The 13,214-nt window shown below is 38.2% G+C and overlaps 1 protein-coding gene across 1 annotated transcript in view; it reads right to left on the bottom strand.

Moving 5' to 3' along the window:
* The window catches only part of grm1a (glutamate receptor, metabotropic 1a), a 35,827-nt gene that overhangs the window by 5,122 nt on the left and 17,491 nt on the right, over positions 1-13,214 (bottom strand). Inside the window, exons 3-6 of the mRNA XM_020920144.2 lie at positions 9,294-9,529; positions 6,839-7,085; positions 2,553-2,721; positions 1,456-1,582 (exon numbers count right to left, since the gene is read on the bottom strand). Coding sequence (XP_020775803.2) covers positions 1,456-1,582; positions 2,553-2,721; positions 6,839-7,085; positions 9,294-9,529 — 779 coding nt within the window. The remainder of the gene's footprint in view (positions 1-1,455; positions 1,583-2,552; positions 2,722-6,838; positions 7,086-9,293; positions 9,530-13,214) is intronic.

Below are 13,214 nucleotides of genomic sequence, written 5' to 3'. Positions count from 1 at the left end.
GTATGGTATAAAAACATATTTATTGCATGCATTAATTTACAGATGTTTAAATGGCCAAAAACATTAATTGTTACTGCAAGGGTTGCTTCTCCACAGATCTGGCCTGTAGCTTATCCTTGCATGACCTGCTTGCTCCATTGAGATAAGATAAGTTTTGGAATATTCCAGTCATAAAAATAACATCTCCATACAGACTAGCTGGTGGTGGACCCTCAAACAGAAAAGTAACATAGTGCCTCTTTAATGAAACATAGTAAAAAAAAATGTTACCATATAAAGTGGTACTAGTAGCAACAGTTCTGCAAGAAATGTATTTTTTATGGATTTTTGGGTACTTTCACTCTCAGTTTCACTTCTTGAGTAAAGTACAGATTTATTCCCTGTGAAAAACATACAAACAGTGCCTATAGTTACATACAGTTACATGTAATGAAAGTGAGAGGTGAGCTTCTTCATCAACACACTGACGCAGTGCATTCCCAGCCTCCACGAGCAGTAATAGGATTTTACACCTGGGAACCCAAAGCTCCTCTCAACTCTATAAAGCACTGTCAAAACAAGCAGTGGGTCAGAGCACGGAGGCAGGGAGGCAGCCGAGGAGGAAGTGAACACTTTCAGGGACTAAAGCTGAGGTTATGAATGCAAAGAGGGCAGGGTCACAGGAAGAGGGTGACAAGAGGGGAAAGAGGATGTCAAAATGTGACGCGTAAACAAGCACAGGGTACTGAACGGAAAAGAGCTGTGAATATATTTGCATAGTGTAAAGGGTACAAAGTACACTGGAACGTCTTTATACTGTGTACTTCTTTAAGTGTTAAGTGGCAAATCTTGACTTGTATCTACATTTCACAACAAACTACATATTTAGGCAACATAAAACTCTGGAACCATGGGGTATTTTCATTAAAATTCACATTTTTATACAGCGCTTTTCCACCTTCAAGGAACTCAAAGCACTCACCCATTCCCACACACATTCATACATACTGGAGGCAAGGTGGGTCTTGCCCAAGAACACAACAACAGCATTCATCTGTAGGAGCTGGAATTGCACCACCAACCTGTGGGTCAGTGGGACTGAACTAATGATATTTATGACAAGAATGGGATTTGAACCACCAATTCGAATGCTAATTTCATTTTTTTCATAGTTTTTCATTTTCATAGTTTTATTTAATTAAATGAGATCCAAGACTGAACATAGTCCAAACAAAACAAACTAAATACATACAAAATAATACAACATTTCTGAATATATTTCTGATCGTATTCCCAGGAAAGACACCCACATTGCTACCCTAGTCACAACAAGTGGCTAATTGTAAATTCAGCATTAAAACCAACAAAATTCCCACATAACTGGTTTACAAATAATACATCAATACTAAAAACCCAGTCAATAATTTTATACCTGTTGCAAATCTGTATGCCATGAAACGATTTTGTTCGTCTTACCTGCCAGATCATCGTCCGGCCACCACCCCAGCTCACAAGCTTTGCAGGTGAACTCATCCTGCACTATTTCATTGTCTTTACAAGTGGTGCAAATCCAGCAGCAGCTCACCTCACCCTTACGAATCACCTGCAAAAAGAAAAACAAGATAACACACTGACTGGTTATGGGAAATCTATAACGATAATTCTGTCCTTTCATCCTAAAATCAATGGATGTGGTTTTGTGCAGCATGACATTGTAGTTTACAGTAGACGTTCTGACAAAACAAGCCCAGCTGTTTTATATTCTAATCCTGGGCATGCTTTTAAGGAGCACTGTGATATGTAAAACAGGGTGATAAGTGGGGCACAAAACAAAGAGCAGAGAGAGAGAGGAGAGAGGATACAGAAGGAAGGATACACCCTCCTTCAGGGCGACTTAGTGTACGGGCTATGTCAGACCGGTAAGACTGACCCAGAAGCAACAAAATGGGCCATCCGTACTGAACATATGCAAACTGTGACTTTCCAAGCCTACAACAATATAATAATGCACTAATGAACTGTTATTAAATACAAAAAGCACCATTCTTAATATTCTTAAACAATATTAAAATGTGGATTTTCAAATTGTCACTTTGGCACACCACTAGTACTGCTAAATAGCTTTAGGGCAGCGTTTTCATCCAAAAAAGTGAAGCAGGTGGGATCACCATTCATCTCTTATCTCCAGCTGTCATATAAAGACGCATAGAGCTCTTTCTTACAAATGTGCGAGTGATTAAATGTTTGTTGAAAACAGAGTGATCTGATTTTTGTCACTAAGGTGTGCTTTTACAATTCTTTCTTACTTTCACTTTTACAATTTTTACTTTTACTTCTACTTACTTGTGCTTTTACACTTTTACAATTTTTACTTTTACTTCTACTTACTTGTGCTTTTACACTTTTACACTTTTTACTTTTACTTCTACTTATTTGTGCTTTTACACTTTTACACTTTTTATTAATTAATTCAGGAAAAAAGTTGGGTAATGCAACTTTAAATATACAGTCCAAATCCATTTCGCCCTTATCTGTTATTTAAAATAGCTAAATGCTGTAAGTATTTGCTGTACCTTGATCTGTCCTTTGGAGCAGGGCTCACTGCACACAGAGCGCACCATCTCACTGCTGTTCATCCACAACTTATTGTCATCAACGCTCAAGACTCCCTCATGCCACGAGCCCACTTTAAGGTAGTCATAGCGACCATCCCCCACATTCTGCAGGTTCATGATGTCGTACCTGAAGAGATAAAAACATCTATGACCAAATGTACATATCGTTATATAGCATCACCAATGGTTAATGGTCATTGCTAATGATGAGCACTGTTAAGACCTGCAGTAATGGTATCCACAAAGAACTTTAATATTGTAATATGTATTAATCCAATGCAATCCAATTCACTTTATTTATATAGCACATTTCACAAACAAACCAATGTGCTGCACAAATACATAATAACAACAATAACAGAATGATAAAATAAACGCTCAGATTTAATCATACTAGTCTTAAAATAATAAAACCAGTAAAATAGATTCAAAATAAATAAAATAAATAAAAGACACAGAGGACCACACAACTCATGTGGCGTTAAAAGCCTGAGAGTAAAAATGGGTTTTAAAACACTGTGGGGGCTGGGGACATGGGGGGCAGAGCATTCCAGAGCTTAGGGCCAGCCACAGAAAAAGCCCTGTCCCCCCGTTTTTAAGTCTCGTCTTAGGCACTATGAGCTGGCACTGGCCCTCAGACCTCAGAGCACACGGGGATGTAAATTTGGAGGAGGTCTGAGACGTACAGTCCCTGACAAAAGTCTTGTCGCTTATCCATTTTGTAGAAACAAAAGCTTATAACCTGACTTTAAATTAATCGATTGGTTTTAGAAATGTCTCATATGAAAGCTAAAACCCTCCCAAATTATGCTCAATATACTAAAATAAATTTGCTTCACAGAAGAAAGATTGATCATTTAATGAACACAGAAAGGTCAGATTTTGGCAAGACAAAAGTTTTGTCGCCTACAGAAAATTGAACAAATAATTTACTTCAAATACAAAAATATGTTGCATAACGTCAGTGAATTAAGTAGTGGTGCTGTGAGATCCATATTTAATATCTTGTATGACTTCCATGAGCTTGAAGGACTGCATCCATGCGGTTCAACAGTGATTCATACAATTAGTTGATGAAGTCATCAGGAATAGCAAAGAAAGCGTCTTACATGCCTCCCAGAGTTTATCAAGATTCTTTGGTTTTGCCTTCCATGCTTCCTCTTTCATTCTACCCCAGACATGCTCAATGATGTTCATGTCTGGTGACTGGGCTGGCCAGTCCTGGAGCACCTTGATCTTCTTCGCCTTGAGAAACTTTGATGTAGAGATAGAAGTATGCGATGGAGCACCATCCTGCTGCAAAATTTGAGCCCTTTTATGGTTGGGAATGTAAGAGGAGCTAATACTTCTTGATATTTTAGGCTACTGATATTGCCTTCCACCCTGCAAATGTCTCGCACACCCCCATACTGGATGTAACCCCAGACCATGATTTTTCCGCCACCAAACTTAACTGTTTTCTGGGTGAATCTTGGATCCATGTAGGCTCCAGTAGGTCTCCTACAATATTTGCGGCAGCTGTGATGTATTTCAACCGAGGATTCATCTGAGAAATCCACCTTCTGCCACTTTTCCAGTGTCCATCCTATTAGCAGGCTGTGGGCCTTGGCAAATGCCACACGGTTTTTTAATTGCCTTTTGTTTAGTGCTGGTTTCTGTGCACTGATTCGACCATGGAGGTCATTTCGAGACTGAATTCTACAAACACAGGGACTTGAGGTGACCAGGCCTGGTGGAGTCTGCTGTAGTGGAAAAGGGGCTTGCCTTGGATTTTCGAATCAACAAACGGTCCTCCCGAGCAGTTGTCTTGCAGGGTCTGCCGGACCTGGGCTTGTCAAAAACATCTCCAGTCATTTCAGATCTTTTTCTTATTCTTTGTACTTGACGCTGAGACACATTGAAGGTGTCAGCCACCTCAGCAGTGGATCTGGTCTTCAGCCTCTTGATAATTAACGCTTTGGTCTCAGGGTGGATCTTAGGCATGTTGTCAGAGGTCAAGTTGCAGTTGACGTGAAGGTCTGGTGTGCTGGGGTTCTTTTTATATACACCCACTAATTCTCAGTAACTGATCACAGGTGAGGCTGTAATCTAGGATTGGGTGCATCATATGACAAGGCGACAAGACTTTTGTCTTGCCAAAATCTGACCTTTCTGTGTTCATTAAATGATCAATCTTTCTTCAGTGAAGCAAATTTATTTTAGTATATTGAGCATAATTTGGGAGGGTTTTAGCTTTCATATGAGACATTTCTAAAACCAATTGATTAATTTAAAGTCAGGTTATAAGCTTTTGTTTCTACAAAATGGATAAGCGACAAGACTTTTGTCAGGGACTGTACTGTGGGGCCAGTCCATTCAAAGCTTTAAAAACAAATAATACAATTTTAAAATCAATTCTAAAATTAACAGGAAGCCAGTGCAAAGACGCAAGGATTGAGGTAATGTGCTCTATTCTTTTGGTTCCTGTTAAAAGTCGTGTTGCAGAGTTGTGGACTAACTGTTGTCAGTAAAGTGTGTTTTGTGAGATGACGGAATAAAGTGCGTTACATGCATGACTTGTTCAAAAAGTCAAAAAGATAAAAAAATGTTTGACTTTAGATAAAAGCCGCAAATGACAAAAACTTGATTTTAAAACACCATTAAGGTTTTTAATCCATTTAGTCCATTAAAACAACAGCAGAAGAGTGGTTAGCCAGGTTTTATTTCTGCAGGTACATGGCAAGTTTTGTGTGAAAGTGTCTTCATAATCTAAACGTATTTGTGAACTTTTTGTCCAGAAGTTACTTAGCAATTTAAATTGTGATGGACAATGTCAGAGATTAAACAAATCGTAAACTCAGGCTAAAGAGATAAGTGCAACGAGAAGTAACAGGTGAGGCAAATGAGACAGGACAAGAGACAGATGTGAATTAAACTATAAGGAGATAAAATGGAGGAAGCCTGACAGGTAATTTAGTGATAACAATCCTCCAGCTTAGCAAACCGTGTTACATATCCAAACTCATTAGAACAGCTTTAGCGCTAAAAGCAAACGCTACCTCGACACTCCGACCCTAATTCTCGAAAAAGACCAGGATGTAGGCCACCAGCTGACCCCTGGCTGACGGACCAATGATACGGCTGTGTTTTTCTCCCTGTCAGAATGTGTCCAAGATAAAAGGGCATGGCTCCATGGTGAACGATTCCACCAGATCTGTTCCAGTCGACCATAATTACATCCTTTCATGGACATGTCTGCCTGATCTGTATGTGCGGCCGTGCTAATGAGGACACTGTAAGATGGAGCTGCAGATAGCCAATGTAAAGATGGAGGCTACTTTTACTCAAGCGAATTTCTTTACATTTTTGATGACAATGTACTTTCTGAATGCGTAAAACTGCTGCAAGGTGCTTTAGCCTCTTGCAAAATTCTATTAAAAGAACAGGCCTGAATCGAGACACAGTTGGTAAAATACAATTTGAAGATTTTGCGTAGTTGGCAATACATGTGATCTATAGCCAGGATTAAGGTTATAATATTTGTAGTTGTAGTAGTTTCTATTGCAGTAGTAGTCGTCATTGTGGTTACCATGGTGGAAGCATGGTTAGGTATACTGTACTTTACATTTTTGTATCTTAAAAAGACCCATATTAGTCTATTTTCAGATCTATGTTATAATGTTCTATCCTCATTAAAAACATATATAGAGTTGTCTTTTGTTTCATTTACACATGTTTAACACACAAATCCTGCATATTTAGGCTGAGTTAATTTCTCAAACAGAAAACACTTTATGTTGGTGTAGACAGACAAATAAAACTGGGTTACTTAACATTTATGAGTGAAACAAAACACAACTCTACTGTAACATGGCTTAAAGCTCTAAGAGTAACAAAGGACTTTTAAATATTCAAAGCAGATTCTAATATTCTAGTTAAATGGTTAGATCTGAGTCTATTTTAATAGTTATTTATCTCTTTAACTGGCATATTTTCTATTGGAGTTGACCCATCTTTCAATTACTGAGGCAGAAACAGCAAATATGCACTGCCTAGGGACCCGTAAACAGATCTCCAGCCAAAATCTTGGTCTGGAATACCTAGCTGGAGAACACGCTCTACTAGCTTTTGTAGGTTGATGCATTAAACCTGAGAAAACCACACCACAGTGTGGAGAAATCACACCTACACCAAAAAGCCTCACATAATCCAGAATTCGTAAATATATATACATATTATTTGGGATCATTTGAGTTCCTCTGTACCTTCCTGGCGTGTCTCCGTTCTCATCAAAGTAAATTTCCTCCCCTGACACGCCCCTGAAGGAGGTCTTGAGCAGGTAGTCCAACAGTTTGCTGCCGTCGATGGGGTTCATGGCGTCACAGAGGCCGGGCTGACCTGGACACAGTTCCTTGTGCATGTCGTGGAGGCCATGAGCCATGGCGTAGATTGCATTGATCACAAAGCCCATTTTACTGTCCTGCACATAGTTCTCCTGGAGGCTCTCGTTACCTACAGGAGAAAAGCATCAGAGTTTAACATATGAGCGTGTAAATATAAATATAGTCCTATGCACATTTGGGAAAATTCTCAACTTTACATTCTATGTTTTATGCCAGATGCCCTTCATCTGCATTTACCAACACTTTGGATCAAGATCTTGTGGCTCACTAAATATGTGTATTTCTTTATTTATAGGTGTTCTGGTCCAACATATTTATAAATATATACAGTATATATATGAATATTATCACAACTATAATTATTAACAAGCACATTCCATTTAATATTATTTTTTAAAGGTGCACTATGTAACTTTTCTGGTGGAAGTTACACCACCTACTTGTCTCCATGGAGATACTGTTGCTATATCTAGAATGTTCCACAGTACGGAACTAAACATATTTCCATGAAGACAAGCAGGTGACATGAGTCACAGATCAGTTTTTCAATGTGTTTTAAGCAATAAAAGATGACTAAATGAAATAAATGCTGATAAGATAAGAAATAGATTTAATGCCATTCTGTGGAACAAGCCAGCCAAAGCACTAACATCATCATGGAAACAAGCAGATATAGTGGATCAACAACCACAAAAGTTACATAGAAGCACCTTTAAAGCTATTTTCACCCATATTGTAATCATAATGTATAATTATGGTAAATGGTCACATTTTTCTATAGCGCTTTTCCACCTTCAAGGCACTCAAAGCGCTTTACAACAAGGAACCATTCACCCATTCACACACCAGTGTACACAGACACTGTGGGCAAGGGGGGGTTAAGTGTCTTGCCCAAGGACACAACAACAGCATTCATCTGTGGGAGCTGGAATCACACCAGCCAACCTGTGGGTTAGTGGATCTGATCGCTCAACCTATGATGTTTATGTTGAGAGCTGGATTCGAACCGCCAACCTTTAGATCAGTGGGCGAATGCTCTACCAACTGAGCTACTGCTGCCCCTAATTATAGTAATAATTATTTTTTTTTTTTTTAAATCAACCCAAGAAGCTTAAGCAGAGTATAATTTTTGTGCACAGTTTTGAGTTAAACATATAGCAAGTCGGTAATTTCTAAAATAATTGCATAACACAAAAACTGAAGTAAATTTTTATCAAAATATAAAATGAATATACAGTATGAATTATGAATTAGAATATACTGTCTATCTGCAGCTAAGAATATTGTCAGTGCTGTTCATGAATCTCATCACATAATCCCTAATGCAAAAGTGTCACTTGCAATACCAAACCTTCCTTATCAAATACTAAAAGATCCCCAGATTGCCTTTGCCATGCCTTCAGAGTAAACCTGAACTACACCCAGTGTGCTTAAATCGTGGTATATCTCCGACATGCATGCACACACACAGAACACAGAGGGAGGTGTGATCTGTCAGGACGCAGTGTGCCAGGTGAGCCATTCCTCTCTCTTAGCTCTCATACAGTATAAATAAGCTCCGTGCTCCACAGAAGACTTTGACGGATGCTGTTCCCTCTCACTCTGACAGAGATTAGCACATCCAAAAACATTACAGAGGGAGCCGTGTGCCGCATCAGTCAAAGCCACAATATTATAATAGAGCTGACTTGCAAGTGCAGGTGTAAGGATGTTTTGATAGCTGGGAGAAAAATGCACTTACCACCCCGAAGGTCTTTGGAAATAAGGGACATTTGTAAATAGGTGAGATGTGAGATTAATACAGAAAGCTTTGTATCTGAATTGTTACAGCTACTGTAAGTAAAGTCAATTCTGAAAGCATTGGGCCAAATGCAAATCTTATCAAACAATTTTATTCACAACAGACCATAACTGAATGCAAGTTTAATTACTACTATTATGTACTGGTTTAACATTTAAATTTAAGAAAAACAGCTAATATTTTACCAATAAATAAACAGAAACTGGATCAAGTAAATAAATAAGGACTTTAAGCTTGGATCCCCTGTGTATGGTGAATTGTGAATAAATGGGAGATTTGCACACCATTATTTTCAAAATTTTCTCATAATTGGGTAAAGTGTAATTAATGTTTTGATAGAATTTGAATGTAATCTGAATTGATTCAGCAAATTTGATATAGATTATCTCTGAATAATTTACCATGATCACCTTGAAAGCAAGAAGAAGAGAGAATAATGAAAAGAAACAAGACATGGATGTTAGGTTATTTTAGCATAACCTTGTGCTCTGTAAACAGCCTTCTCTGCAGACTTACCAGAGCAGAGCCTCTTGTAGTTCTTGTTCTCCTGGGGGTGTCCAGCCAAGCGGCACTGAAAGCGGTACTGCCAGAATTCAGGGAACCAGGGGTTTCTGGTGTTGGTGTCCAGCCTCAGTTTGAGATAGTAGTCATCAAAGGACTTCACCACCTCCGACTGGAGCTTTATGGTGATGCCTCCTTCTGCCTCCTGTTCATATCCTTCCACCACTTCATAGCGGTCGGCCCATCCATCACTACAAAAATAGCAACAGAAAGGGAAAAGTGTTTTAAGCAAAAATACTGTGAACTGTAAGATTGCTGTAAAGATTGCTTTGCCAGGAACGGTCAATCATATTAAAGGTGCACTAACTTTGTACCTTTTTCCTGTACATAACTTTGATTTAATAACTTGATTTGATAAATACATACATTAAAAATCCGTATTTGCTTTGCCTGGAATGTCCCACTACAAAGCATTAAACATACCTTGTATTTATTCAATTACAGCCATTTTGATTTCTCAAAAATACCTTAACAACACTTTCTTACTGTGACCTGTGTGGCTCACCTCTCCACTAATCTGACTTGTAACTTTGTCTGACTGGTGGTCTACATGCAGGTACATTTAATGCCGTACTGTGGAACATTCTGAAAAGGAAAAGACAACTCCAAGCTTAGAGTCTAGCAGGTGGCAGAACCTCTACCCAAAAAGTTACACAGTACACCTTTAGTCTTGATATAACAGTTTAACAAATTTGAAATGAGTTTGTAATAAGAAAATTAGATCTGTCCACCCATAGTCATTCATGAAGTTATCATTAAAATACAGATCATACAATGTGTCAAGTGATAACACAAGCAAATTCCATCAAAGGAAGAACAGTACAGTATCAGACAGGTAAAGTACTTCTAGATCAACATCAAATTAGTGTATATAGTTTGACTAGTTAAACCTTAGAGTCCTGAATTGCTCATATTTGTCAGATGAAAATCCCTTAGTCCCTCCACTAGGAACTGCAGCTTCAGGAAACGCTCTTGGCTTCCTTGTTTGTTTATGAGTAACTCTTTGTGTCAAGCCTCTCTCCAAAGCAAGCTAAATTGGACCCTTAGCTGGCCCACTGAATGCCCTGCTGAAGTAGAAACAAATTAGGGAGGAAGACGTCCAGCTCGAGCGTGGTCTGAAAGGGGCTGAGGTGCGCACTCTCTCTGCCTCCGTGGCTTTGAAATACAGCGAGTATTGACAGCTACACTGCAATTAGGTGTGACTGGGGCAAGGAACCAATTAGGGCTCACACATGGGATATCCAGGTGATGGATAGGAATGTGTGTGCGTGTGTCTCTGCTTGTGTGTCTGCTTGCGTGCATGTGTGTGTGGAGGTCAATTTGCTGACCTTTGCATTCACAATTAATGCCCGTCAACAAATAAGAGACATTTTTGTATAGAAAGCAGCTCTAGTGCAGTTTATACTTATTAACAAACTACAGTAAATAACTGCTTAGATTTTCTATTACCAGGACCGGATGTAAAAGATGCACTCTGTAACTTTTCTAGTGGCAAGTCAGCCAATTTGTTTAATTGAGAGGTTACTGTTTTGCCTGAAATGTTCCACAGTATAGCATTAAACTATCTTGCACATATTCAGCTTTTAGTCCTGGAAAAAAGAAAAGAAAGTAAAAACATGCATTCTTGATATGCGTGGGATTGCAGCTCCACAGATCTTAATTTGGCCTGGTGCATCACATTGTCTCAATTATGTTAGATAACTTTAATGCCATACTGTGCAACATTCTAGGCAAACTAAGAAGCAGGGAGACCCTCCCCCAGCCAGATAGATCTTGATAATTTAGAGACATTAGACATACCTCAAAAAGGACATGGCAAAACATCAAATATGACGAGGCGGTCTGAGTAAGAGTTATCATCTTTTGGATTCAAGACAAGATTTATGGCATGAGACAAATCTATTCCTTATTTGATGCTTTTGGAAGTGGAAGCATTAAATTATTCAACCTAAAATCTCCCCTCCCCCCTGTCTATATTTGTACAGTACCAAAGCAGAGCGCTGAGTCACTTGTTTCCCCCTAATTGAGTTTAGACTTGAGGACACGTGAATCGCATTGGGGACAGTCACATTTCACTCATTGGCCCTGACTGAATACTGTCTCTGTCCTCACACTGACCACACAAACACTAGCACTTCTGGACTTAGCTGCACCTTATCTAGAATATGAATGCATTAACTGTGGTCAGACCTATTTTATGCATTCCGACAATATCCAGTCCACATGAAAAATGCACGCCACTGTTCATATAAGTAGCTGTATAGTCTGGACTAGCACAAACCCAAAAATAATTAGGTCAACTTATTTAAAAAATTAGCAGACTTCCCCCATCTTTACCCGGCCTATTTTAAGAACGTTTTATGTAACATTAATCTAATAGAGTTTACGGTATACCACATTAGCTGCTATTATTGTCTTCATGAAAAAAATTGAGAAGGTGTTAAGTGTTAAACAATGAGCAGGACACCTCATTGCAGTTTCAAAATACCATATGGTGTAAGCGGTGAGGATTGCTGGAGGCTTAAATAGTACAGCATAACAATAATAAAGCATGCAATGACACTTGAGGAGTAAGACAGAGGGAAATATTATTTAAAGGTCCTATATTATGCAAAATTGACTTGTGTGAGCTTTAAGTCATGTTATAATGTTACCTCATTAAAAACCATACCTGAAGTTCTGTGTTGTTTCATTTACACGTTTGAGTAATCCTTTTTTATTAGTCTGTCTACATTTCCAAAGCTCAAAATGCTCTGTTCCACCTTGTGATTTCACAAAAGCGGTAGTTTTCAAGTTAACACGTACATTTTCAGTAGAGATTGGCAATTCCAGGGCTGAAATTATCCAAATTATTCTAGTGAAGGTGTATGGAGATGGCACAGACTGGCAGCCTCGCTTCAGTCAGTCTACCCCAGGGCTTAAACTACCAAGAGTGAATGAATAATGCATTTAAAGAGGTCTTGAAATGGGCAATAGAAATCCAAATCCCATTATAATTTTGCTGTTTCTTGTATTAGGACATATTGCTGGGTTTCAGATGACACCTCAGCATTCTATTAGCTATTTAATACTGATGTGGCAAGTAAAATGAATGTTGCTCAAATGTTCAGATTTATTTATTTATTTAATTATTTATTTATTTATTTGCCTTAAAGTAACTAATAGGAATAAAAAGTTTCAATATTTGTGAATTTTACTTTTAGATATTAAAGGTCCTATATTACTCAAAATTGACTTGTGTGAGCTTTAAGCCATGCTATAATGTTACCTCATCAATAAACATACCCAAAGTTGTGTTTTGTTTCATTCACACATGTTTGAGTAATACTTTATTTTTAATCTGTTTACATCTCCAAAGCTTATAATGCTCTGCTCCACCTTGTGAAGTCATGTATACAGCTGGGTATCATTAAGAAGTTGCCAATACGATACATACCTTGATACAGTGCACTTTCGGTTCAATACGATATATTTCAAATTGATTCAATACGGTTTAATAAAAATAGTTGACAAAATTATGGTTGTGATACAAAAAGTCTTTGTTAAACCACTTCTTTGTGCAAAGTTAATATGAAACACACCCATTTTAATCATCAAAACAGTGAAAATGTCAAATGTGTTGCATAAATGAGTTTCCTTCCTCTAAACAAGCAACAAAACTGTAGCTGTAACAAAATAACTTTGTAAAATATGCCAAAAATACTCTTGCCAGTATATCAATGCAGCAGTCCCCGATATCGATACTGTATCATCACATTAAATGATACGATATATATCAATATTTCGATATTTTTACACACCCCTAGTCATGTAATGGTAGTTTTCAAGTTAACAGCTACATTTTACCTTTAGTTCAGTAGAGGTTGACATTTCCAA

The sequence above is a fragment of the Boleophthalmus pectinirostris genome, unplaced genomic scaffold (genome assembly GCF_026225935.1).
Source record: "Boleophthalmus pectinirostris isolate CB_2022bp ecotype Guang Dong unplaced genomic scaffold, ASM2622593v1 HiC_scaffold_13, whole genome shotgun sequence".
Classification (NCBI taxonomy): Eukaryota; Metazoa; Chordata; class Actinopteri; order Gobiiformes; family Gobiidae; genus Boleophthalmus; species Boleophthalmus pectinirostris.
This window is presented reverse-complemented; position numbering and strand designations above follow the sequence as displayed.